Here is a 27,448-nt window from a genome sequence, read left to right as displayed (position 1 = left end):
ACTAACACACCCATTTCATCCACAGTGAGCAAATACCTATTAAAGCCGCCGTAATTCTGACTAAATCACCGACTCATGTAACACTGACTTATTTGAAGTTCTTGGGGTGCAGCCAGAGTGGAATTAATTTCAGTGACTGGCTCAGATCAATAAATTCACATTGTATTATCCAGTCAGGCCACAAAGAAAAAGGGAAATAATTCTAAAGAGGTTTGCCGATCAAATTATTAATTCATGTCAATTCTTTTCTTGATGGCAGTTGGTCTGACAGTTTCCAAGATAGCAGCTTGGCATCTTCAAGCAGTGCTCAATAATCAGTAATAGGAAGACACGAGGGTCAAAATTAGGGAAATATGTGTGGAAGACTCACATTGTCATGTTTTCTGAAAGCGAACTCCTTTTTATACTTTTCAACTCTATGTACAGCACTGTGCACATAACAAGGGGTTTTCCACTTTTCTTTTCTGGGGAGGACTAGTGGAAGACCTAATCAGCATCACCTCAATCTCAACACTTAGTCATGTCAGGTAACAAGAAAAGCTTAACACGCTGATAAAGCTGCAGAAACTGAATAGGCACCTGGAAAAGGTGTTAAAGCTTTGGTCACGTCTGCTTTGTCTTACACATGCTTCCTGTTTATCTTTGCCAGGTTTGCGCTGCAAATATACACAGAACCAACAAAAAGGAAAGTTTTAGCACTCACCCTCGTCTGTGTCGTCAGCGACCGGCGTCTTGCTGGACTGTCCGAGCCCCATGGCTGCTCCTCTCACAGGTTCTCCTGCTCTGCTCCCTTAGCTCAGCTCCCCCTCGGTGAAGCAGTCATAGCCTGGTCAACACTCTCCCCCTTCTCTCTTTTTTCTCTCTCTCACACACAGATACGCAGCTGCTGGTTCGGTTTTGCTGACTTGAACAGGTCCTGTCTTCAGCTTAACTCTCCGCCTTGACACACATTGTTGATCTCTCTCTATCTCTCTCTCTCACTCACACACACACACAGATAGAGAGAGAGGTGGCTGCACTACAGTATAGGCTCCTGTCTGTCCTCACTGCTGATTAGGTGAATGCAGGCAGGCGGACGAATCTTGCCAGCCAGGAGGAGGAGGGTTGATGATGTGTTTGTGCCTCTGACCCTCTGTTGACTGAGAGTCTAACCTGTGAGGGGAGGCTGGAAAACATGACACCACCAGCACAGTGAGGAAAGGAGGGACAGAGAGAAGAGACGGAGACGTGGAGGGAAGGAAAAAGTAGGATTATCAACATGAGATTTTCTTAGATAACAAGATGTTAAAGTACCAAAGACATCAAATCGCCGCAATAGTACTAAGATTATTATCAAGTTGACAAGTTGATTCCTTCTCAATTTCCTGCATGTGTCATCAGTCAGTTATTTAATTTTGATATTTCTTATCAGAACTCCGCCCCACAGGAGCACTGTCTCCAGTGCATGTGTGATGAGTAGTATGATTTGTATTTCTATTATCAGCACCTACATTTGAGGCTTGTGAGTTTCAAATTGCTGTTGGTTTCCACTGTTAATGGTGTCACTCAGGTCGGTTTCCTCAGATTAGGAGATCTCGGGACTTTCTACAGATTGTTAGACAAAGGAACTCACCCTTGTGTCAGGAAAGTTTGTCTGCTGGCATAGTATGATTATTCATATTCATATTAATTCATATTAAAGCTTTGCTGTTAAGTTTTTATCCATGTCACCTGTTTAAACTGACTGAATGACTGGACTGAGTTATGCGATGCGTTTGTTGGTTTGGGAAAGAAATTCCAAGCGATCGTTGCCACCTTCCATCTTTCATAAATGTCATTAACAGACCGCATGATGAGGTCGCCCCGAGCTTAACTGTCAGGCCGAATGAAATATTGAAAAACTACTGCGGGGGGCCGCAGTGCTGAGCTGCCCGCAGAGGACATGGAGCTCGGATCCCTTATCTGGCATCAAATAGGAGAAACGCGTAGAATACACACACACACACACACACACACACACACACACACACACACACACACACACACACACACACACTCCTTTGCATCCGTTCATGCAGGGCAGCTATGGAAACCTACCTCTGATCCGAGCGGCGCAGTTGAGCACAGGACCATTTCCAGTCCGGTTTGCTGCAGAGACGTGAAGCGACAGTGGAGCAACAGTGACGCTCAAAGCATCACTTTGTCTGTCCGGCGTCCGGACGACGCACCGGGACAATCCGGGCTTAGCAGCTGGAACGTGACTTCCACAACTGTTTCTGGAGGACAAGAGGACAGCGATATCAGAAAAGGGAGGTCCGGTAGGGGGGGAACAGATGAGCGACTGACCTGCACATCGCCGCCTGTGAAGTGAGCAGGGCCACCGTGGGTGTGGAGAGGCACGGCTCATCACAGGCTGACAGGCGGAGCTTTCCCTGTCCTCACTCAACATCCAATAAAAGTATCCTCTGATGATACAGAACAAATTGCATCAATATCTCAGTTCATTCTAACATTTCAACAACTGCACATTCTCTGCACACACCCTACAAGTTGTGTGAAAGTCAGTGAGATGCCACTGAGGTGATGAACTCAATACCCCGCGATGACCACATCGTTGGTCATTGACAGTAACGTTGCTCTCATCAACTATTGATGTCTTGCTGATAATATTTTATTTCAGCTCTAATTTGTCCCTTGTTGCCACAGCACTCGCAGAGAACATGATCCGCTGTCGAACAGCGCCCCCCAGAGTTGTTTAAAGCCACTTCTGCGGGGCGGGTTGTAGACGTGACTGTTTCAAGATGCTCTCCCCTCCGCCCCTCCAGGTGAGGGACAATCTCTTTATAGATGAGCTGAGCCTCGACTGCCTCATAACAGCCTTTAAAGTCAAATGGAAATAGTGATTGTGTAATGAACACAAAGGTATGAATGGGATTTTTGGTTTCTCTCTTCTGTTTCACATACTCAGATACTAATTTCAAATACTCCTCTAATGTTACCTGCTTTTTAGTTTTCATTACAGCATGTCGCCACAGCTGTACACTTGGCAATTGTTATAGGTCCAGACTAAGGGAGCCTGCTGTGTTGGCAAGACAAACAACCACAAAGACACGTAAAATGAGGTGTAAAACAACTACAAAGATGCAAAACAAAGATACACGAAATGACCACAGTAAGATGCAAAACATAGAATAGGAAATGCAAATTTATGTTTGCTTCAGTGTTCAAGTTCTGTCACAGCATATACAGTGCATGTCCAGGGTCCAGGATTTTCGAAAGCTGCCATTTTTTTTCATATTAGAGTATTTAACATTCTTAATTTTCATCCATTTATTGCGCTGAATAAGTGCTGCATGTATTAATGATGTACAGTTTGTGATCACAAAATGACAACTTTTAGGTGAAGTTTAAATCTGATATTTTTACTTTTACAGGCTAGAGACAGAGACAGAGACAGAGACAGAAGAGCTTTGTGTCCCTCCAACAAGCTCCCGAAGGTGCAGACTCCAGCAAGGACCACACCTCACTGCCGGCTTCAGTTCCCTCCCATGCTTCAAAGTCACGATTTCCAAGTGAGTTGGACACAATAAATTTGTAAAAATGTCAATACAAACATCTTCAGAATTAACAGTCTGCTTGCCTTGGTGTGAAGAATATTCATTGTGTAATGGCAATAGGATTCGAGGGCTTATGAACTGAAACATATCCTTGCTGCGTTGCATTTTGGGAAGAATTTAGTCATTCATACTGCAGCCATTAACTGTAAAACACATCCATCTATTGCACGGAGAACACGGTCACTTGCGTCCCCTGTTAATTGAGCACCACAAGGTCGAGAGGAGAAAGGCTGAGTGGGGGGTGGGGGTTGGGGGCTGTGGGACCAGAGAAATGCTTGCAGTGCATGCTGCCCACTTTCTGCCTCTTTATGCCTCTCCATCGGGCTAAGACATGCCGAGAGTGGCCCATCCATCTTCGCACAGAGGAAGGAGACCTCCAACTCTGAGCACAGCAAGCTACGCTGAGACACACGCCAACCCCTCAATCGAGTGTTTGGCAGCGTTGGGAAGTTTGCTGCGGATAAAGTGACTGATGTTTTGTTGTTGCTTTTTGTTGCTCTGTTCTTTTCTCTCTTCACTTTCCACTCACCCCAACCAGTCAAGGCAGATGGCCGCCCACCCTGAGCCTGGTTCTGCTGGAGGTTTTTTCCGTTAAAGGGAGTTTTTCCTCTCCACTTTTGCCTATGGCTTGCTCCAGGGGGAACTGTTGGGTTCTCTCTATACATCTTTATAATCTTGACTTTATTCTGTAAAGTGCCATGAGATGACTTTGTTGTGAATTGGCGCTATATAAATAAAGTTGAATTGAAAAATTAATAACGAAGCCATAGCCCACCTGGACAGAGACAGAGTAAATCTCAACAGGCACGAGAATCCGGGATCAGTTTGGTCCTGCTTATAAATGATTTCCATTAGGTTTTTTTCTGAATGTGCAGATGTCAAGTTGACCGGTGTGAAATCAGCCCCATCTAGTGGAAATAAAGAAAAACATAATGTCAGCAGGATGTTCTGTATGAGCTTCTTACTTTTTATATATTTATGCTAAAACTTTTAGGCTCAGGAGTTAGACACTAGCCCTCCTCCGCAACTGTGGTGTTTAATTATGGAGCTATATGGTGTGTAAGCATTTCAAGAGACAAATTTCATATTCGAGCTTTAATTTCTTTATTTTCTTGCAGAATATATTCCCAGTGTTGCTTTAGAATTTATATAAAAAGTTTTTATTTTTAATTTACAGACATCTGAAAATCTGCCAATCCCATAACTGTTGTCCCTCCACCAAATGTGAGTCAGTCTTGTTTTCCTTTATGTAACAAGGGCTTTTATGTCAAGTAATAAATTAGGCCTGTGAAAATGACAGCTGTCACTTATTTTTATCATTTTTAATTAATTATCAACATTTTCACTTTTTCTTTCTATTGGTTGTGTTATAGATGACTCAGCAAAAAACAGAATTTTTTTCCACTTGAAAATACATTTACAACATTGTAAAAAGTTCAAGTAGCATGAATAGTTTTGTTAGTGCCTGTCAGTCAAAGCAATGTGATGCCAATTAGCCCTGATATAACAAATACTATGCTGAATCTTTTTTTTTTTGTCCTTTCGGTTTATCCTGTGAGTTCAGGGTCGCCACAGCAGATCATTGTCCGCATGTTGATTTGGCACAGTTTTTACGCCGAATGCCCTTCCTGAGGCAACCCCCCCCAATTTCTACCGGGCTTGGACCGGCACTGCACAGCTAGGGAGGGGAATGGGCTGTTAGGGGTTCAGTGTCTTGCCCAGAGACACTTTTGATATATAGCCGGGACCAGGGATCGAACCACTGACCCTGTGATCCGTGGAAGACTGCCTTACCCCATGATGAAGATTCCTTCACAATGAAAAATTTAAGACACAAGTTCACAAAAGATAGCTGCAGTCTTCACCTGTCATTCTTCTGCAGTTGCATCCTCATTTCAGAGTAAACACAGGGGGTGTGTTCACGCTCTGTCCATATGCCTACGTGGCTGCTTGGTTGACACAAACAAACAAACAAAAGGCTCCGTTAGTGCTGCAGGTGTCAGTGAGTCATGTCGATCTTTAACCACTTGCTGGCTGTTTTCTGTTTGGTGCCGCTGGTACTTAGCTACCCGTTCTACCCACCAACATGCTACTCCAAGGTACTGATCATGGCACGAGACTGCACCCACTGGGCAGCAGATTTGAAGAGAGCTCCTGAAACCGTGAGTTTTGCTCTATGCTGAGCACATGTTGCACTCAAGTTGTGTTTTGTGGCAACTCTTGAATTTATTTTGTGCATTATTGTTCATTTTTTATCTGCTAATGTAGTTTAATATAAAATATTAAAGCATAGCAGGCAAAAAGGGTTAGGGGTTTCACAAAAAAGTTTTATAGTAGTTGGGTTAAGTTATATGATACACCTATGGCTTCCATATAAAACGTGATTTTTTAATTTAGAAACTTCATGATTCATTCCTTTTTCAATCAGGGTTTATGTATGGCACACATGCCAGAGCTTCACCTTGATGTCCATGTAAGTATGACTTCAAATTCCCTGACTGAAAGACAAACCTCCTATTGTTAATGGGAATATTACCTGATTTAGTTTCACATTTACAAGATGTGTATTTTCAATTGTTGTTGTGATGCTTTGTTTTGAGAAGTCAGAAGGTCAGTTTTCCACTCTAACCTCGGTGGTATTTTGACTGCAAACCTCAGCTTCTCTAAATCATGCAAAGGCACACTAATTGCTACCCATGCCGTCAGAATGCGTGTGTGATGTACAAAATAAGGGACTACATCTCCCTGGTGGAGGGCCTGCGAGACCGCCGCTGTGCTTACACCAGAGACGTGTGGAAGCTGGGTGTCACTCTGAGACAGCTCTTCGTCATCATGTCCGAGAGATGCCACGGGGTAAGACCCAACAAACTGTCCTAATGTGTGTGATACAGTCCGATTTAATGTATTGATGTCTGTCACAGAGCAGTTATGTCTGTTAAAGCACAAAGTGCTGTTCTGGCTTCATACAGGGACTAACTACACTACATGGAAAAACAATGTCTTAAAAATAACATGGTAAAGATTAAATAATGTAAACAAAAAGGGCAGAAGATATCTAAAATTTAAGGTTTGGGTAAGATAACAGGGTACAAAGCTGCTAAAGACTTTATTAGGCATTATCTACTGTACATGAAATATGGTTTTGATGTTCCTGTGTGAATACATAAGGTAATAGTGGTAGTAGCAGCAGTGCTCCAACTATGAAAAGCTACATCAACAAATAAATGTGTAGTGCTTTTATTGTATATCAGAAACATTAGACTTGATTGGCACACAATCTAAAAATGTGGTTTCTCTATATGATTGAAAAAGGTTTAGGATCAAAAATTGTTTTGATTTAGATGAATAACTATAGCCATGCTCGCAAGACATGCTTGTATCGTTGTATCTGGTAATTTTGTGTCTATTTTGGGATATTTTGTGTCAGTTTTTGATAATTTTGTGCCTTAAATTATCAAAGGCCATTGTCATTTTTAGGTTGCTGCACTTCTCTTTGTGGCAATTTTGTGTATTTTAACTGAGGGGACACACTGGTAGCTAAATATTTACAGTGCATGCCATGGAACTGCAGGGTTCTCCCTGTAGAGTAGCCCCATAAGGAGCCCTGTGGCCTCCTGACCTCTTGGGCCACGGGGCCTGTCCTTGGTTGGCCTGTTCAGTAATACATCCGTTGCAGCGTGTCCTAAATAAAGTAAAGCTTTGTTGTCTCTTTCTTGCCATTAACTTAGTCAATACCATGTTTGTGTTTCCATGGCAATACCAATGAACTTGTGTCAAAGGATTTAAGAAGTTTATAGTCCTTGTTTTTTTTATTCACAAAGTGAGATACAGGTTCTTCATTGTCACTTTTACATAAACAATATAGGTTTGTGTAACTGTGAAATATAAAACTAATTTACCTTTTTTAATTCTCAGATTAATCTAAAAACAAAACTAAAAGTATAACCGCTGAGCCAAACTCCAAACAGGAACTGCACAAGTAACTTCTCTGATTTATGTGCACAGTATTGTACAGTGTTACATTGTGAAAGAGTGAGAAAATCAGATGAGACGCCTCCAAACTGCTGTTTAATGGGTCACACAGTGGCTCACGTCACAGGATTAAACTGGGTTTATGATGCAGATTATGAAAAACATTTAGTTTTTTGGGGGGGATGATGCTCACGTGGACTGCAAAGTCACACTTTACCCTTCTAGAATAAATGAGTAAATGTACCTGGGTCAGACAGGTTGTTTTCAGATAGTATTTACACACACGTTCTGTCTGTTACATCTTTCTTGTCTTTTTTTTTTAATAGGACTTGGTCTTCACAAGCTATAACTGTGCTGCGCTTGAGCGCTAACATACTGGATCATGGAGTGACAGCTTCACTTTCTGCTCCAGGAGACACAGCAGTGCAGTTGTTATGTACAATCCTTAAAGTGTCTGACTATCAAAAGACACAAGACCGATGTTACCTTCAAATATATAGTTATCTAACAATAAATAAACACCATTTATCTCAGTGTAATTGATATTACTGTCAATAATTATCACATCTTTGCCATGTGAATTAATGATGGACTTATTTCATATAATAAACTGTATTAAAATATAATTTGTTCTCTCCCAATTTGATGAGTTTGGTAGTGTCTCATAGTTATGCAAAAGAAGGTGTGACACTATACAAAGCATCCAAGCACGTACTCCACATACCTGCATGAGTTTGTCTATTCCGTGTTGATTAATTGTCATTTGGAGATTTCCATAAGCTATTAATAATTTTCTCCCTGTATCAAAAATGTTTTACTGCAGTTTCAACAAATGGTATTATTGTGTTTTTGTGTCCAAAAATTGATAAATCACTGAAAACGGTCTTTCATACAAATAAAACTGCCTCAAGCAGGATGCCACTAAGGAATAATATGCCAGATGCCATTATGTTTTCCTTACTAATTAGCAAGCAATGCATGACTTGACCCCAGTGCCACCAATGTTCCTCCCGTCCCAAATTGGCAATTTAACAGTGAATTGTTAGGCTAATCTTTCCATAGAAAGGAATGATCGGGAGGGAGAAAATTATTTATGCACCTATGCAAGTGTCATTGTCAATGAATGTACAAAGAGTTTCATTTGGAAATTTTTAACAGATTCCGAGGCGAAATGTTACCTGACGTTCACTGTCTAATCATTTAAAATCACCATTGGTGTCAGGATTGTGACTTTAAATAACAATCATTTGTGCATAGATCAGTCATGCTTTAGAAATTGAGTTACCACACTTGCAAACAGTACACATGTCTTCCTCACACCACGCTAGACTGTATAAAAATCAACTGGAGGTCAACAAAACATATGCACATGACATGGACTGTTCAAAAATCTGTTTCTAAATCTATCGGGGTCTGGTATTGCAACCGTGCTGTGACTGAGCAGGGTTCAATGTCAGTATTGCGGTTGCATTAATATATATAATAAAACATAATATATATATAAAACAATACACAGAAAAATAAACAAGTGAATTCATTTTTTTAATCATTGAATATGGCATTTGCAAAGTTCTTGACGTGGTCAGCTGAAAGGCACCAGCAAGTATAAGTAATACAGTCCGTCATCATCATCCCTGTAATACTTAAATCTTTATTTAAATGGGTAAAATTATATGTTGTATCAAAGCAGTAATGTCTGCAAGGCTGCATTTATTTTTACCGAAATGAAAATAAAGAATAAAAAAAAAAGAAAGCGCCGTTTGCTTATTATGTGCTGTCAAACACACAAACGAAAAGGAGCAAATCTTCACATCCTGAAACAACACTGTTTAAATACGGATTGTTTCAGCGCTCGTGTGCTCGTGCGCCACCTGCTCACCAGGTAACAGTTCATTGAGGTGCATATGCCACTAGAGGGGGCTATAGCACCGCTTGTGCAGGTGAAGAGACCCGTATGCGTGCACGTGTGTTCTTGTTGAGAAACCAGTAAAATCCTTAGAGGTAAACTATGATTTACAAACGAATTATTATCAATCAAAGTATTACTCACCTCGTATGTCCTTATAATAGAAATCAATTAAATCAATTACGGTGTAAAAGAACAAATGAGTCAGAGTAAAATAATAACTTGTTCAGGTGCTTCATGTTTTTGGGTTTTTGGTTTCTTCAGGCGCTTCATGGTTTATTTAGACGCGTCAGAGGACCCGCCCAACAACAACAACCCGGACATGAAGTCCTCTTCCCCTCCCTAGTTCTGCGATCACAACAGCTCGCTCTGTCTGAGAAACTACATTTCCATGACGGCAGTGGGAGGGCTGTTGAGGAACGAGGTGGGGCTCGGCGCACAGTTGGAAGCAAGTTGCCCAAGCAGGCGGGCAGATGGACAGTTACTTCATCGCGTTTCCTGCGGCAGGTGGTCGCTGCGCGTTCCAGCCTTTACCGCAGATTGTGACTGGGATTATGCCTTGTTCAAACCTCAGAGTCTAAAGAGAAACGCGTTGACATGGGCGAAGCAGAAGAACTCTGAACCAGCACAGCTCTCGTCTTTGGTGAGAAATTAAAGAAGCAAAGACCGTGAACTAGTAAATTCGTGTTTTTGACAGGCGGCGCGTGCCTCTTCACAGTGTCACTCCGAGGCGGAACCGCTGTAGCGTTGTAAATGATGGCACTGGCTCGATTTAGTAAAATACTTCGTCTGCCCTCTTTGGACATCAAGAAGAAAGTCAAACAGTACGAGCACGTCCACCGGGACGTCAACCCTAACGACATATGGGAAATTATCGGCGAACTCGGCGACGGCGCGTTCGGGAAAGTCTACAAGGTGAGTGTAGAGGTCACGAGGCACCTGTTGATTGATTAAAAATGCTTATTTATTTTTTTGTAGTAGGAAATGTTAGAAATGATGCTCACCTGTCAGGTAAGGAGCAATCCCGTTGTGGCAAGAAGTTCACGTTTCACACTTTTACTCCTTCAGTGCTGCGATTAAAAAACATCTCTTTAAGTCTATTTCTTTTGAGGTGATATTACAGGAAACATTTCCTGCCCACAGCACAGTGTTTTTCCGATAATCAAATACAGCCTGCATTCCAGGTGTGGGAGATACTTCCGATCACCTGTGGATGCTTCACCCTCCCAGCATTGCTGAGATTGTGACTAATGTCTTAACGATGTCGTTTGTCCGGCGTCTCGGTGTGAAACGAGCTGAGTGCAGTCAGTCAGTCGGTGCTTCAAGGAAATGTTTCATCCAAAGCAGTGAAGGAAGATAATCATCCACAATTGTTCAGTGAGATGCATTTCATCCTGATTTCTGGTCGTCTGGTCTTGCTCAGTTGTTGTATGGTCTCCAAGTCACCAAAAGGGTCGACTCACTTCTCTTGTGATATTTATTTTTGCAAACCTCTGCAATAGACATCTCCACTAACCCATTCACCCACTCCCCCCCTTTCCTCAAGTTCCTACCGTGAATCCGGCAACAGGGGCAGTCAGTAAAAGCACCTTTTCTTGGTCCTGTCCATTCCTTACTCCAAAAGCTCAGCAGCACTCTGGGCTCTGAGGAGGCTTTTAATCTGGATCTGTTTGCTGGTCGTTTCCCTAAGTGAGACGGCGCTCTGCCCAGTGGAGCACAGTGATAGTCTTTGACACGTCGGGGGGCTTTAGCGGAAGAAGTGATGCTTCAGCAGAGGTCTGCACCAAACAGAAAATGTCTTGTTAGGGAGCTCCACCTAATGTCGCTGTTCTGTTTGTACTGGACAGTACAGTGTGTACACAGTCTGGGAATGCACCAAGAGCACAAACATATGAAGGTGAAATGTAAGTGTAGGACACAGACTATGGGACTAAACAGGACTGCGATGCATTTACATTGGGTCTTTCTGGCCACATTTTCTTTTATGTGGCCAAACAACACAGGTTTTCCTACGCAAGTGAAGTTTTTGTGCCGACCAAGCACGTGAGAGGCCTCCTGTGTCCAGATAAAAAGCAAACAAAGAAAGCAGCCAGTAAACCATTTAAAAACTATGCTTTCAGTTACTTTCTAATGTTACGAGGGACCGAGTGAGCTTGAGGGGCTTTAAGTGTGCGCCACAGGAATTAGAATTTTCAAGCGTTGAGCCTCTTAATCATAAAACCAAACCAAAATAAGCAGATAATTAGTGTCTCATTCCACCTATAACTGGCAAGTGTTCTGAAATGTGAAGTGTCCCCACTTTGTTTTCTTTTTTTCTTATACAAATGTCAAGCCTCTGCTGTGGCTTGTGTTTCCTCTCCTTGAGTGGGTTGAAAGGGACAGGGGTAGCAGCTCCACACCTGCAGCTGTCAGATCTAAGGGGGGGAAGAGACAAGGAGGCAGAGCGGGAGCAGATGATGGCCAAGAGAGGAAGTCGTGGGACTGTATCAGAGGATAGCTTCCTCTCACAGCTCCATAGAGTAATCAGCTCGTCTGTGGGAGGGACAGGCCTCAAGTGGCGCTCATGTTTTCCGTCGTCGTAGGCTTCGATAGAGCGGGCGTGAGCTGAGGTGCAGTTAGGAACTGTAAGGAGTGAAATCAGCTGCTTATCACATTGTCAGGGGTCACTAAACCCGCAGGCAGCTTCTTTTCCTTTTCTTTGAGATTGGGCACAGTGTCCTGTCACGTCGACTCTTACAGTTGACGTCACCACTGGGAGAAAGAGCACCGAGTTTGTTGCTCAGGAAAAAAAGAGATCTCCTAAAATGCACAATAATGTCTCAGTTGTCAAATAATGTTGACAGTCTCCTAGAGATGAGATGTCCAAATTCAGTGTAAGGGCCCATGAAATCATCAACAGGACAGGAGAGAGAAAGTGAAGTTTATTTGTCATCACCTTGTTTTGCTCTTTGCCAAACATTGCAGTTTTATCTTTTTCAGGCCCTTGAAAAGTCTTTTTCAATTGCTCTTGAACCTTTGTTCGCCCGACAACTGCAAGACTTCTCAACTGAGATTCAGTTTTTAAAAAAAAAACTAAACGCAGAACCCCCATGCTGCCTGGATTCCTTTATAACAGAGATATTTGACCTTTTTAATGCTCATATGCTGCGTTTGTCAGAGCTTCCTAAGCTTAAATTAGTTCCATGATGGCACTTGTTTACAACGGTGTTAGGTGTTGATGTCAGGACCAAACCTGGCCTGAGAGTTGATACTTTGGCTTCGGGACTGGTGCCAAATTAGTATTTTGATGTGCTGTCCGTGCTACTTTCAAAATTTTAAATTGCAGGTTTGATGTAATTACATTTGTCATGTTCGATGGCCCTTTAGTGTTTGAAATATTCAGCCATGTTGTGGTCACACCCACAAATGACTCAATGTGCATAATATTTGTTCTAATTCACTCCAGTGTCCTTGTCAGACGATCATCCTCACAACAACCACTTCAGAAGAATCTCTACGTACATTGTGCCATGGCATGTTTTCTTTGTCCTACATGTCTACGCACGGCTGCACTCGTAAGAAAGTGTTTGTGTGTATGAAAGGTGTGTGGCTGCAGCTGAAGCGTGAAGATGAGGCGTTGTAAGGTCCCCCCCCTCACTAATTAATGAGCCACGTGCTGCCGAGCACATTGCCCAGCTGCTGCTAGTGAAACGTTTCCATAGACACACACACACACACACACACACACACACACACACACACACACACACACACAGGCTGTAAAGTTAGGCTGAGTCATATTCCCATCAGGGCATGAAAAGCCCAGTGCGTCGCATCCCTGTTGGCCTGTTAGGTAAAAACCATGTGCTGAACATCACTTTACCTGTGATAAAGAACTATTCCAATGGATTCACACACTTCCGTTTGTTGGTCCAATTCTTTACAGATCCTCTTATTGAAACATATTCATTTTTCTGTTTGTGTTTGGGGGGGATTTGAGGTTCACAGGGTTTTGATGTCAATGCAGCACTTATCACTGAGGCTGAACATTGTTTCTCTCCACCATGACTCTTCCTTGACACCCACTTTAAAGTAAAACAAACAAATACAGTGTGATCAAGTTAAACCTGAAGGCCATTGGCAGAACAGATCCACTTTTCCCTGGTTCATATTTAAAAAGGGTGTAATCCTTAGGACCATGTGGAAATAATATTGTGTGTTTGTGAATTTTTTTTAATGCACATAACTAAAGGTTTTAACACACTGGTCCTTTACCAACACAGATGTTGGGGAACCTGGATTGCTTCATGCCCCAGAATCAAGTGAAAGCAAAACACACTGCTTGTATTATGTGTTAGGGGGGAGGGGGCAATGGGTTGCAACATCCTCTTTTTGAGAGAAAGTTTGTGTAAAAGCCTGAAGCTGTAATTAAGAGTACGGCAATGGCACTAAGATGTGTAAGAGTAGAGACACCGTTGTCATCTGGGGTTTTCTGGGCCTAATCTCAGGGGGCAGCTTGGGGCTTGGTGACTGATAAGAGCCCTGCGGGGTGGGCGTGGGCTCAGCATGCTGGGAGTCCCCTTCAAGTCTTGTGATGACATTGTTGCTGGAACTGACAGGAAGCGTTTTGTATACATCCACATGCTGCTGGTAGTTATAGGCCTATGACAAGCAGCAGGTCTTTGGATTTTGCTGAGATGTTGTTATACTGAATATCAGTGTAGTGGTTTTGTTGTGACGTTTTTGTTACACGTTCTTGTTATTTGTCTCCTTTTGCGCTGAACATTGAAACACGTTGCCGTGCCAATGAGGTTATTTTAGATTACTTCTCGGGCACAGTGAATATCTGCCGTCTTGGACTACCTGTCTACTCTTGCTTTTACTTGCAGCCAAGCCCTGAAATCTGGTACATGTAGAGTGTGTGTGTGTGTGTGTGTGTGTGTGTGTGTGTGTGTGTGTGTGCTGCAGTCAGGAAGTGTGTGTCATCTGTCATGAGATTTATGCTTTGTTGTGCAAGGCCCTGCATGAGTATGAATGATTGAAGAAAGATGTGTACACATGGCTTGTTTTCTTTCAAGGCTGTTTGTGGCGTATCATGATTTCCTGCCTACTGACCCGCTTTGGCTTTTTTGGTTGTTGCTTTGGACATTTTGCAGTGTTGATCAATACTTTCACATCCTGAAAAGACTCATTTGCTTCCTCAATGGGTGTAAAGTGTGAGCCAGAGTCTTTCTTTTTTCTTTAAATGAAATGCATTCATGCTTTCATGCAGTCAGTGGGTGGTATATGAGAGGAGGACATTCACTGCTGACTCGTAGTGAAAGTATCAACTCATTTTTCTAACCAGCAGGCTTAGCATCCTCATTTTTTATGTATCACATTTACCAGATGGGCTATGAATGCTTGACATAGAGCTGGTATTAAGTTCATATCTCTAATCAAAAACCTTTTAAGGAAAATACAATAATTTACTTTCTTAAAGTAACTAAACTAAAACAGTACAGTGTATTTCTTATACCAGCTGTAATGTATTATTACGCCCCACATGAAGCCTTATGCATATTTTTGGCATCATCTGCTGGTCTGTGCACCAAGACAGAGTGATCCATCACATTGGTCAGTTGACTCTTGGAGAAAGAAAAGTCCACCTCCACCAGGAAATAATTCCATGTTACATCCGCTTTACCGCCACGTGCTTTGCTACCACTGATGTGCGAGTTTACGTAGAAAATAATAAACCTCCATTTGATGTGCATCATACAGCAACATTGCGCTAAGGGCTTTTGTAGCTTGTACAATAGGTGCAACAGTAACCTTTGCATTATCATTGCAAACAAAGAAAACCACAGCATGCATAGTTAAATAGCCCTGAGCACATACAGTAGTGCTTATAGAGTATCCGTTACATCGACTTGGTTAAATAGACAAATGCTCATTCAAATTTTGCAGTAATAAGCTGTAAGTGGGGCTGGGCATTTAAATGGCAAACCACATAATGTCTTTGCAATCATTCTTCATTTGGGCTTCAAATGTATTTTTTGTAAAACCATAATTTTGCCTTTTTTTTATTTTATCACGCCCACTTCCATTGTTTTAGTATCTTAAACACAAAAACTTTTGTACTACAGTTTTGTTTTGTTTTTTTTCTTGGTTTTCTTCTTTCCTGCTTTCTTCTTTTCCTACACCTTCACACACAAATGTCCTTCAAAAAGTTCACAAAATGTGTCCAGTTTTAAGCTATATGAGTAACCAATACTCTCCGTAGCATTCTTTGCTTGTGCGGTTTGCTCATCGGAATGAGAGATCATCACTTCCACCAGTGTCTGCTTTTCAGAAATTAGGTTTTATTTTTAGCTGCCGCCATCATGTCGGAGCTCAGAAGCCTTTCACTGTTAGTAGATGCGTAGAGTGAGAGCCTGCAGAGGCGTGGATGATAGAACGGTAAAAGGTTTTACAGATTTATGATGGGGCAAAGGTCTAGCGTACAGTGTGTGTGTGAGCGAGAGAGACACTAACACACTATTTATGCTGAAACACACATCAGCATGTGTTACGTTCATTCAACCTGGAGGTGAGTGACCGCAGGAAAAGTTCCGTGTTCAGCTTCATGAGGTCACCTGGTCCTTTTAACACCAAGATTCCTTCTTCTTTTCAGAAAACAGTAGAAATTGACACATACAGTTGTGATTAACACCTTAGTCAACACACAGTATTAAACTTTATTTCCTAACCTGGTGTCAAAAGACGGTGTCCATCTGAATTCTAAATATAAACATACAGTGCAGCAAGACGGTCTGTTTACCAAGTCTACCGGTGCATACAGCATGTTTGCTATAACGTCATTGAGAAACATCTGCATCTACAGCTTTCTCTCCTCTAATGCTTCTGTGTCGCTCAATTTTGCATTGTGACCTTTTGACAGCCACTTATTAAAAACAGCTGGATAAATATACATGGCTGATGGGGAAAGATAAACTCCACAAGGGATGACGGACACATTAGGTGCAGGCGAACAAACTGCATACAGTGTGGCAGATGGTGAACGAGGCAGGATCGTAATCGAGGATACTAGTGGTACGGTGAGGGGAAACCGAGGGAAGTTGTTAAAACAAGCTGTGTGGGACACTGATAGATGTGCAGTCCATCTGCTGTGAGATGGATAGAAAAATCCATTAGGACTTTGGGGCATACTCTGAGTTTTATATATATGCGTGTCTTTTTGGAACTTGCCCTTTCACTTTGCAAGTGCTGGGTTGCCTGTGTCATGTGATCTAATCAGAGTTGCTCTGATGCAATACCAAGTATTGCTATCGGCATCTATCTGGTCATATTTCAAAAGATCATCACTGGCATCAGCCAAAATAAAACGCACCCAATTCTGAGCCTTATTCAGTTTTACTGTACTGTGTTTGAGCAGATAAGGCTCTCAGCGCTTCTGACGTGAGTAACCTATACTCTGCACTGTCCCTGAACGCCTCCCATGCACAGTGACAGCCTGATCACAATACTTAATGTTAAGTTGCCTTAGAAAAGGAAATGTCTGATTTCTGGGGATTTTTATGATGTGGGAGGTCTGCAACCAGAATATTACTGTGATTGACATTTTTGATTTTTGCCTTCTTACGGAGTCTTTAGAGCCACAGTCCAACCTACTAAATAAGAAAATGGCTATGGAAGACACGGGGGTGTCAAAAGAGACCTCATCTGGTTGTTTGTGTGTTTTTAAAACTTCCGAAGGGTGTGAGTGTCTCTGTTCCTGCACCCTTGGATCTTCCAGGTAACTTTTTGCACTTAACCTCCATGAAAGCCAGGTCACTAATGAACAGGAAATCGTCCGGGCAGAGATTTTTAGTGACACGATACTGAGCAGGCTCTTCTAATCTCCATGGAAACCACACCCAAACAAAGCCAGCGACTGTTGTTCTCCTCTGCAGGAAAGTTAGAAAGTGAAGAGTCAGTGGGTTAGAAACAGTGCAGCGTTGTTTTCTCCTGGGATGGCTGCAGCAGCTACAGCATGTAGTTAACTGTATGCCTACTCCTTCAATCTTGTGGTTGTGCACTCTTATTATGTAATATTTCAGTGTTCTCTGTGGTGCTGTCTGACATCTGACGCCTCTGGGCTTTCTGCCTTCCTGTAAACATGTAGAGAATGATGGAGGTGGTACATTCATGTGTGTTATCTACAACTGAAGCTGTTGACAATGTGGAAAATGTGACAGCGTGACTTCCTATTACATTAAAGACATAAAAACACAATATGCACGTATTGTTGAGGTATGACTATTGTGTGAGCAGATTGAGTGTAAATAAAAATGCAGAGTCAAAATTTTTGCTTACATACTGAGGCCCTGTGTACCCAATCTTTCTTTTGTTGGTCGGACACTAATATGACATAACAGGTTGTGTATAAAGACATCGGTCTCTTAGGCAGGGATTTACTTTGATGGGAGAAGCTGCTGCAGGTGATTAAGGTTACGATTAAAAGTCCAAAAACGCCTCCTTGTTAATTCCTTCTGTGTGTGTGTACTGAAACATTTAGAAAACCTCTGCTCACACTGCTGTCGTGCAACCTTGTATGAAGTGGGGGCATCTCCATGTGAGACACAATGAGGTGCTTCAGCGTAATGTTCTCACTGTGTGTACAGTATGCACCTTATGAATGCATGAGGCTCCGTCTGCCCACTTTGTCCACTCCTCCAAACATCTGAAAGCCAGAGGCGCATTCCTCAGCCCTTTTCCAGCTGAGAATGTAAGGGGTGTGTGTGTGTGTGTGTGTGTGTGTGTGTGTGTGTGTGTGTGTATCCTTGTGAGGCTGGGTCAGTAGTCTAGCTCGTGAAATGGTCTCTTGCAGCTCCAATATGTGCACAATTTGAGTCATTAATTTCAACATTTTCCCAGCTTCATGCAGGTATGACAGAAACCTGTAGATCTGACAAATCATTTAGTTCCTTTTCGATATGCTGGCGGCCCACTCATATCTGTTCGAGCGGAAAATAGGGGGAGGGAACCCCCACGTGCACTGCAATGCTCCTGCTTGTTCACATTCACAAGTCTGCAGCTGTTAAGTTGGTCTGCAAATGAGTGGGGAAAGTACAAAGTGTTAGGCAGATGTAAATAACTAGTTCAAAAATGTAAATATTTTTATTTTTTTAATGACTCATCCATACCTATTTTCAATATTATTTCAGGTCTTAAATATGCAAAATGGGTATAATTTTGTGACTTAATCAAATACTGTAGCTTATTTTGCTCATTTCGTCACCCTAAGATCTCAGATATTCTATTTTAAAAAATAAATGTGCTTCTCATTTATTTTTATTTCTAACAAACATTTAATAACTGTGAAATGTGTTTTTTAACTTCCTGTAAGTCATAAAAATAATGAATCAGCTAATTGTTTAAAGTTTACACTGATTGGAGACACCGAGTGCACCGAGAGGCCGATTCATGGACACTTTTTATCACAGATCGGACAGCGGGTTTGTAGCAGGGAGCTGAGATTTTAACAGAGAGTGAAAGTGTCTGGTGTCTCAGTATTTACTGTGGAGGCTTAACTGTGCCTGACTGATGGTTTGATGGCAGGAGTTAGACGTCTTGTTGACTCAATCAGTGGGGGGGGTCAGTTTGCCATCTCTGGAGCTCTGTTTGACAAACACACTCAGGATTGAGATGAGTTAAAGAGAGAGAGTGTGTGTGTGTGTGTGTGTGTTCCTCAGAGCTCGTTCTGTGTATTCAGATGTTTTCTCACAGCCCCGGTAAAGCGTGAATGCACGAGCCCCAACTGAGCTGTTTAGTCTGTCGGGCTTCTGCAGCTCGCACACAGTGGGATCTGCTGTTTCTCACCGTGACTTATCATTCTCCAGATATGCTCACCAACTCTCACACACTGGATCCTGGAGCTTCACTCTTTTGTCAGTCCTGTGGTTTCAGGTGTTTTGATGCTTTCCGGAAAAACACTGAACAACTGACTTGTGTTTGTGTTCACTTCCCTTTCTTACTCATAAGTGCTAGGAAGTCTTTGTCTGTCTGTGTCTGTCTGTGTCTTAGTTTTGACAAACTCACAATTTTGATTTTTGTGGTGTTGGACCGCTCTCTTTCTGTTTTGTCTCTAAATGTTAAAATTTTTATTGCTTGAATTTCCTTTGGCTTTTTTCTACCTAAACTTGAAAAGTTGAGTTTAAGTGAATAAAACCTCACATTTTGTTTTCTCCCTTTCATCCGACGCTTAACTACAGACTCTTAACTTCAGAAATGCTTGCAAACAGAATGATATATTCTGTTTGCACCCTCTTTATATCACACAGCCACACCCAGTTTAAATGAATTGCCCTCTAGAGAATTGAAACTCCGGAGTCCCTCAGATTAGTTACTGTTACTCTTATTTATAGTTTAATCCTAAAAAAAAAAAAGAGGACGTAAAATGCAAGATTCTATTAGAGCCCTGCCAATAATCACGCATGTTTAATGTGATCTCCTTTTTATTTCTCTGTCTCTCAGGCCAGGAACAAGGAGACGGGAGTTCTGGCTGCAGCCAAAGTGATCGAGACAAAAAGCGAGGAGGAGTTGGAGGACTACATAGTGGAGATCGACATCCTGGCCAAATGTGACCACCATTACATTGTCAAGCTGCTTGATGCATTTTACCATGACAACAAACTGTGGGTAGGTAGCACAAGTGTCTGGTTAAGCCAGCATGCCTCGAGTGTAAACCACAGACCTGTCAGCTCTTCTTTCTGTCTCATAACTTCCTCTGCGCACTATTAAACAAGTCCAACATACAAATATTTAACATCCTGTCGCCATGTTTGCACTTCAACCCAACACACAAAGGAATGTACGGTCCACTGCTGCATGAGAGCACTAGCTGCTTACATCGACCCAAATGTTTCACTAATAATCAGATGAGGAGCTCAATAAGAATCAAAATGGATCACGTGACTATGTCAGCTGGCCTGATCAGAATGAATGTTTACCTGATCAACAGGAACATTTTAGCCATAGAAACACTTGATTTGATTATTGCTGTCTTGTTGAAATAAATATATTAGTGAATATTCATCCGTTCCACCATAGCTCAGTTGGTAGAACGGTTGACTCCTGTTCCTCCTGGCTGCATGTCAAAGTGTCCCTAAGTAAGACAAAAGTCTCCAAAAGTTTTCCATCGTGTCTGCTGCTACTTGTAAGTTGCTTTGGATAAAAGCATCTGCTAAATGACTAATTTTAATATTTTCATTCTGTGCATGTTAGGATTTTTTTTTTTTTTTTTTTAATTACTGATGAGCTGTAAGGCTGCTCATACACTCTCCTCCTGTATCAAAATTGCAGGAGGAGTATCTGCTTCTGAGATCACTGCTTAAATAGGAAAACGAGCAGAAACCAAATATTCTTCCCATGATGCAATGTGGCTCCTCCTGGTCTTCTATGATAGAATCCCTAAAGCTGGAAAAATGGAACAAAAAAAAAACAAACGTTTGGTGGAACCACATCTAAACACTTTTGCTCAGCTACTATGTGATCATCATACTGTACCAAAGATCTCGTGTCTACAGTTATCGGAAGATGTGTCATCATCTTTGCATGGACCAGTTTCTGTGACTGTCCTGAGTTTTCTTTGCAGTCCTTCCACGCCAAGCCAAAAGTGCCGAAGCGTGTACGTTGGCAAGCTCATGGCGTGTTCCATTTCAATCTGTAACTGCTTTGTTATTTTAGTGCAACAATATCTCATCTGGAGTTTACATCCTCTAAATGCTGAAGATGAGAGAAGTGGAATGGAGATGGCAGCAGACCCCCACAGTGACATCATGCATCAGAAATGAGCCGGTCCTCACCCTAGTGTTACTGCAATAATTCAGATGGATTTCAGATCAGTGTTTTCTGCTCTCCGCACTCGCTCACTGGGTCAAGTGTTGACTTTTCGACTCCCTCTGTAATCTCCATCTGTCCGGCCAATACAAATAATAGTGACCTCAAGCTGGTCAACGACCTCAAATACCAGAATCACAAGGCAGCGTTAAGCCACTGAGGGTTTGTGTTAAAGGCTCCTCGTGGGGTTTTCTCCTATTGTCCAGTGTTTTTTCTGTATTTAGCTATGAAAACCAATACTAAATGAGGGGTGGCTGTGCCTCAGGAGAGAGAGAGCAATCGTCCCCGGCTCCTCTTGTTTATATGCCAGTGGCCTTGGGCATCACACTGAATCCTGAGTCAGTGTGTGTGTGTGTGTGTGTGTGTGTGTGTGTGTGTGTGTGTGTGTGAGAATGAAAACATTGTCCAGTGCTTTGTGTACTAATGAGTTAGGAAGAACCTATATAAGCATGATGCTTAACATTTCATTCCTGGTTGGTTTGGGACATGCAAAGTTGCCATGGAAACAGGAAATGTGCTATGTCAGAAATGCAACAGAAAAGCAGCTGGTATATCTGTTTGCAGTGGAGCCAAACAAACTTTATAATTAAGAATTCAGTCAGTAATGGTTAAAAATGCAACCTGATTTCCTGCTGTGCACAGGGCAAGTTGTTTTCCACTCAGCGGCAGAGTAACGTAATAGTGAGTCTCCACACACTAAATATAACTTCGGAAATGATGCAAAGATGAGATGGATGCTTGTATTCATTGGTCCTTCCTCGTTTGGTCGTGCAGAAAGTAATATTACAGATGTGTGTGTGTGCTGTGTGAACAGCTCATTACAAACCACAGTAACAAACGCACTGTTTCCTTTGCTACTGCTTCACAATAAATGCTTTGTGGAAATGCCAGTTACTGTAAGTACTAGTAATAACGTAATGAAGAAAACAATAGTAAATAATGCACTTAAATTTCACTCAATTATATTTAGAAATTATTTTCTTCAGAATGTTAGGTATTTTAGGTATGGGAATAAAAACTCCTCCTCTATTAAATAGAGCCATAATTACTGGATGGAACTATGTTAAATAGCTAGTTTAGGGGGAAAAAAGAGGGTACAAATCGTGGCTACTTCTCTCAGACTCCAGGAAGAGTTACTTGACAAACCACTAGATGTATTCTCTAGTTTCTGTGCACACACACACACACACACACACACACACACACACACACACACACACACACACACACACACACACACACACACACACACACACACACACACACACACACACACACACACACACACACAGCTGTGTCACACTCAAGGCAGTCACTGCTGGGTTCACCATAGCTGGAATTCCTGAGCAAGGAAGGTGAACATCCCCTATCAGTCAAAGCTGGAATCTGTTGGTTTGTGCAGATAATTTAAATTTACAAACACCTCCGCCTGCAGCTTTCCAACCACATGCTTCCTGTATATATATTTATGTGTGCATGAGTTTTCAGATTTGGCTTGACAATCTCATTTTAACTCTAAATGTATTTACTCTCAGCTTCTCCATAATCTGTTCAAGCACAACCACATTTGTCTGAGTTAGTGTAGACACCACAATGGACAAATGAGCATGTACATGCCATTGGTAACAAATGCTGCATTGCTATGAGTGTGTGTTCTGCCCGCAGGATTTCAACAATTAGCCCAGTGGTTGGTGTCAAGACCACAGCGGCCTCCAGTTGGGTGGACCGGGGAGGGGTGAGAGGATGCATTCCAGCTCTGACCCACCCGTTCTGGTTTCTGGTTTTCTCTCCAAAAGAAGGAGAGAGGGACAGAAGAGCGGTTTCAGGAACAATGTGGTCTTGAGACCAGGGAGGCGACCAGGCCCAAAGCGTGAGAAAAACGGGGCCTTTAACATGGGGATGGGGGGGTTGCTGACATCAGCGTGATGAGGCTAACGAAGACAAAGAGGAGGACAGTTAAACAGAACGACCCCGATAGCGTTAACTTCTTTGATAGAAAGTTGCCACGCAGAAAAGTGTTGACAGTGCCTGAGCTTGGAAAGCTGTCAGGAAAGAGAAAATGCTGTTGAAAATCTAGAGCACCAATCTTGGTGAACCAGTTTTACATTGGTAAAGTTAGTTTCCGTCTGCAGATGTCTCCTCCACCCTCTAATCTCCCACTCCCTTCAGTTATGGCAGCCTGTGAGTGACCTAAAATAAGAGTCATGCTTTCAGCTGGTAATCGGAGTAGACATCCAACAGAAACGTTGACCAAAACTTGTATCAAAGTATATATATTATTTATTTATTTATTTAGAAAGATTGTGGTGTTTTTAATAAGAGTATTTTATGCATGTCTGGGCCTTGACATAGGTTTATGGGCTGTTCTGCTGTCAGGAAAACATGAAATATAAAAGCAAGAAAGTATTCAGAGAGCTGTCTTAAACATATCAAACTAAATATTAATGCACAATATGTGAAATGGCTGCTAATCATATCTTGTTTCTCCACTTACCAACTGTAACATTCTAAATTTAAAAGTGGATTTGTATTGTCCATCAAGTTACAGATGAGTTCAATACCAGTAAAGCTCCTTTTGAAGTCGTCTTTCTCGACTGTCTGCAGCAGGACCACGTCCTTGGCTTGGTGAATTCTAACTTCTGTAATACCTGTACTTTGAGAAAACGCCTCTTCGCATGATGTCTGAAGTTATGTTCTGCCTCAACCGACTATAATCCACCTCTCAATTTCCCATCTGTACCATCTGTTAGCAGACTGTTATGCTACCAATGAGCTTTACCCAGCATGCTGCTGGGTAATGTACAGTTGTTGGTGCCACAAAGTCGTCGTGTGCCGTGGCCTTTTGCCCTGTTAGAAGGCATTCAGTGTAATGGGTTGGTATTTTTAGCTTTTTTTTAAATTAGCAATTCCTCAGCTAAGTAATGGGGAAAGTGCAGCTATTGTTCATTTTTTCGGGGAGAATGTATAAGGTAATACACCTTGGGGCATTTAGATGGAGAGAAAATTGCGAAGACTTGTTTTAATATATACTTTTCCACTATTTGCATATGGTGAAGTCTACAAAATGGCTCCAACTCTGGTTGCTAGGAGACCTTTAGTGACACTCGAGAAGTTGGTGTGGTGTCTCTTGGCTGGCACCACCCTTTACAGCGTACTCCTTGGAGAACACACACGTCACTGATGCATTAGTCATGTTCAATGGGTAGCACCATACAGGAGTGTATATGTGTTTATGTGATTCATGTTTTATGTGGTTGTAATTCTTCTTGTGATTCTTCAGGATAGATTGGACTTTTCAAGCAGGTCTTTGTTAGAAAAGGCCTTTTCAAAGGGTTTAGTCCTCGGACAGAACGAGGTAAATCAGTACAGTATGGAAAGTACAGAACTGTGGACTGGAGGAACAGTGCAGTGTCAGCAAGTGTTTGTGGAGGGTTTGTGTCTTAATTGTTCCAGCTTAGCTCCAAAAGAAAATTGTGGTATTTTGTGTAATAAGAAATCTACTATGATAAAATAAAATAAATTTTAATTTATTATTAATTCATACATATATCTCTAGGTGTGTGTGTGTGTGTGTGTGTGTGTGTGTGTGTGTGAGATGGAGAGAACATGTGCCTGAATGCGTGTTCAGTCCACAGTGGCTATGCTTTGCATGCAGCCTGACCAGTTAGGACACATTTTTTACTGCAGCAAAACTCGAGATCCAGAATTCTTTCAGGAGAGAGCAAATCTGGCTGCAGAGGCACTGACAAAAATGCAAAGTCGCTGTGAAATGTGTAGGTGTTTACACTGGGGACCACAGTGTGTTTTTATCGTTTTACATTTTTTTATTTTGCAGAAGCCTTTATTTATTTGTTTTTTTATTTTGTTAAACAGAAAATGAAATAGGTGTTTGGTTAGTGGTGAGGATGAATAAGGAATTAGTTTGTACTGAAATGTGTTATAAACCTCCCTCTAAGTAGCTTAGCAAACGCCATTAATGCATTAGAAATGCATTTCACTGTAAACACAAGAGAGTTTTATCTGTACTTAACACCACATGAAAATGTACACATTTCAACGATCCAAACATTTTCTCACAAAAATAAAGTTATCTTGAACTTTAAAACATAGATGCATGATTTAAACATCAAATGTTGACACTGACCTTTTTTTAGATTTCACTGTGTCAAACGTTCATATTGAGCAGACAAACGGCTGCTGTACACTTTAAATTTCAAGCAAACTTTCTGAGGTTAAAAACTTTTGTCCTAAGAAACTGAAGTCATAATCTCCGGAGAAATGAAAGCTAGAAGTAATGGCACTTGTAATACACTGGACAAACGCTTTCCGTTGTCTGTCATCTAAGAAGAAAGCAGAACACACAGACCATTGTTTCCCCAGGACCTGAATGTCCACATTGACATTACTCCTCTTCTGGTCTTCATGTGATTATGGGTGCATGGCGGTATGCACAGCTACTCGCAGTGAAATATTTGATTGTGTTGCTTGTGTCTGTAGTTCTCTTGTTTGGCTTTGTCTGCACTGAAACTCCACTCCCTGTCCAGTACCAGGTTGGTGCTTTGACAGTGTGATTAAACAAGGATGAGTTCACACACCAGGTATGCTGAACACCACTAAGGGTGCTCTTTGACCATTTAGAAAGTAATAGGCAGATTTGTCTGTCAATACTGCATTTACATGTGTACACCCTATAGTTTTGTTAACACACCTCAACTGGTCTGCACGGGATTATTACCAAATCCCATTGTGTCGTTGCTGTCTTTGGTCCCACTTTACTTGAATGAAAATGTTTTCTGGCAGGTTTGTGACTATGTAAGGAAAGGAAATGAGAGGTAATTGTTGGCCAAGAAGTCCCCATTTACGGAGTGGGTTCTTACATTTATTTCTTTTTTTTTTCCTCACTCACTGCTGAACTGTGATTATGCATTTGGCAGTGCGGCCCAGGAAGTGTGTGTGGTTTCAGCCTGGTAGTTTATCAGACGCCTCAGTCTGAATCCAGCTGTCCTCTGTTGCAAAGGGTGTGTTTACCAGAACGTTCACCATAAACCTGGAATAGTGTTTGGAGTAGGAAGTGCTCTTCAGTAATGACAAACAGTAACAGTGCAGGTATAATGATATATTAAAAAAAAAAAAAAACCTTTTAATACTAAATGCAGCGAGTGGAGAAATAGGTCAAGGACATCATTAGTTATATAAATGTGAGGGTACTCTGTTACAGTACATTAATGTCACTACTTCTGCTAAATTAATCACAAACAGAAAGAAACACAAGATTCCTTGAAACTCAAATTCAGACGACGTACTGAAATTGCCACAACTGTATAATCCAATTAACAGTGGTAAACTTATGTGTCTACGCAATCACAGGCCAAACTCACTCTCTGCTTCTGCTGTTAGGAAATATTAGTGCTGGGATTCTATGGTCTCTGTTGATGCCACAAGCAAAGTTTCTCTCAGCTCCCTTTTAATACTTGGAGTGTGTGTGTGTGTGTGTGTGTGTGTGTGTGTTGAAGCATGGCTGAAGTGGACTTTCTCAAACCCATCAACCCTTTCCTCTCTGCTCCACACACTTTGTTTCTGTTTGCTCTATCAACAATACACATTTTTGCTTTTGTTTCTTTTACATTTTTGGCTGATTTTATAAAATCATGTAAATAGCAGTGACTGAGAATGTGACACATAAAGCTGCAGTAGAGAGAGAGAGAGAGAGAGAGAGATTTTTTTTTGTCCATGTCTAACACCTTTCATAAAAGTTGTGCATGCGTTCTTTGCAGTGCAGTGAACCCAGTTGAACCTCTCTCTCTTTTCCTAGATCATGATTGAGTTCTGCCCTGGAGGTGCTGTGGATGCCATAATGCTGGGTAGGTCTGTCTTTATAACCCCTCATGTTTCTCCCTGTCACAGAAAACACCTGTGGCTGTGCTTTGACTACACCTGTCTCCTTCGCCAGTGACTCTGAGGAAGTGTGGATATTTTTAAAGCTGCCTAATCATTTTCCACAAAGGAGGAAACCAAGTATTTTCCTTTGTAATGGTCATGTTCTGCAACTTCAGAATAGAGTCAGGCACAGTGGAGTCCTCTTGTGTGGGAAGTCCCTCCGGTCTGTTTTCACTTGACAATCCACATCCTCATA

At 41.8% G+C, this 27,448-nt stretch overlaps 3 protein-coding genes across 4 annotated transcripts in view; 2 read left to right on the top strand and 1 right to left on the bottom strand.

The window, feature by feature from the left end:
* Positions 1 to 1,013, bottom strand: part of stk32a (serine/threonine kinase 32A) — a 59,952-nt gene extending 58,939 nt beyond the window's left edge. Inside the window, exon 1 of the mRNA XM_067491881.1 lies at positions 704 to 1,013. Coding sequence (XP_067347982.1) covers positions 704 to 755 — 52 coding nt within the window. The 5' untranslated portion in view covers positions 756 to 1,013. The remainder of the gene's footprint in view (positions 1 to 703) is intronic.
* A 4,592-nt stretch (positions 1,014 to 5,605) lies between these two features.
* Positions 5,606 to 9,321, top strand: zmp:0000001268 (CYTL1 domain-containing protein). The gene is made up of 4 exons (XM_067491882.1): positions 5,606 to 5,758; positions 6,025 to 6,069; positions 6,303 to 6,449; positions 7,895 to 9,321. The coding sequence occupies exons 1-4, from the start codon at positions 5,606 to 5,608 to the stop codon at positions 7,937 to 7,939; spliced, it is 390 nt and encodes a 129-aa protein (XP_067347983.1). The 3' UTR covers positions 7,940 to 9,321.
* Positions 9,322 to 9,899: 578 nt separating this feature from the next.
* The window catches only part of stk10 (serine/threonine kinase 10), a 35,877-nt gene continuing 18,328 nt past the window's right edge, over positions 9,900 to 27,448 (top strand). Inside the window, exons 1-3 of one of the 2 annotated variants that reach the window (XM_067491871.1) lie at positions 9,900 to 10,389; positions 19,951 to 20,115; positions 27,128 to 27,176. In XM_067491871.1, the coding sequence (XP_067347972.1) occupies positions 10,228 to 10,389; positions 19,951 to 20,115; positions 27,128 to 27,176 (376 nt within the window). In that variant the 5' untranslated portion in view covers positions 9,900 to 10,227. The remainder of the gene's footprint in view (positions 10,390 to 19,950; positions 20,116 to 27,127; positions 27,177 to 27,448) is intronic. The other variant, XM_067491870.1, reaches the window with a different exon arrangement.

This window comes from Channa argus, chromosome 22 (genome assembly GCF_033026475.1).
Source record: "Channa argus isolate prfri chromosome 22, Channa argus male v1.0, whole genome shotgun sequence".
Lineage (NCBI taxonomy): Eukaryota > Metazoa > Chordata > Actinopteri > Anabantiformes > Channidae > Channa > Channa argus.
Note: the sequence above shows the minus strand (reverse complement) of the source record. Positions and strands in the feature narration are given on the sequence as shown.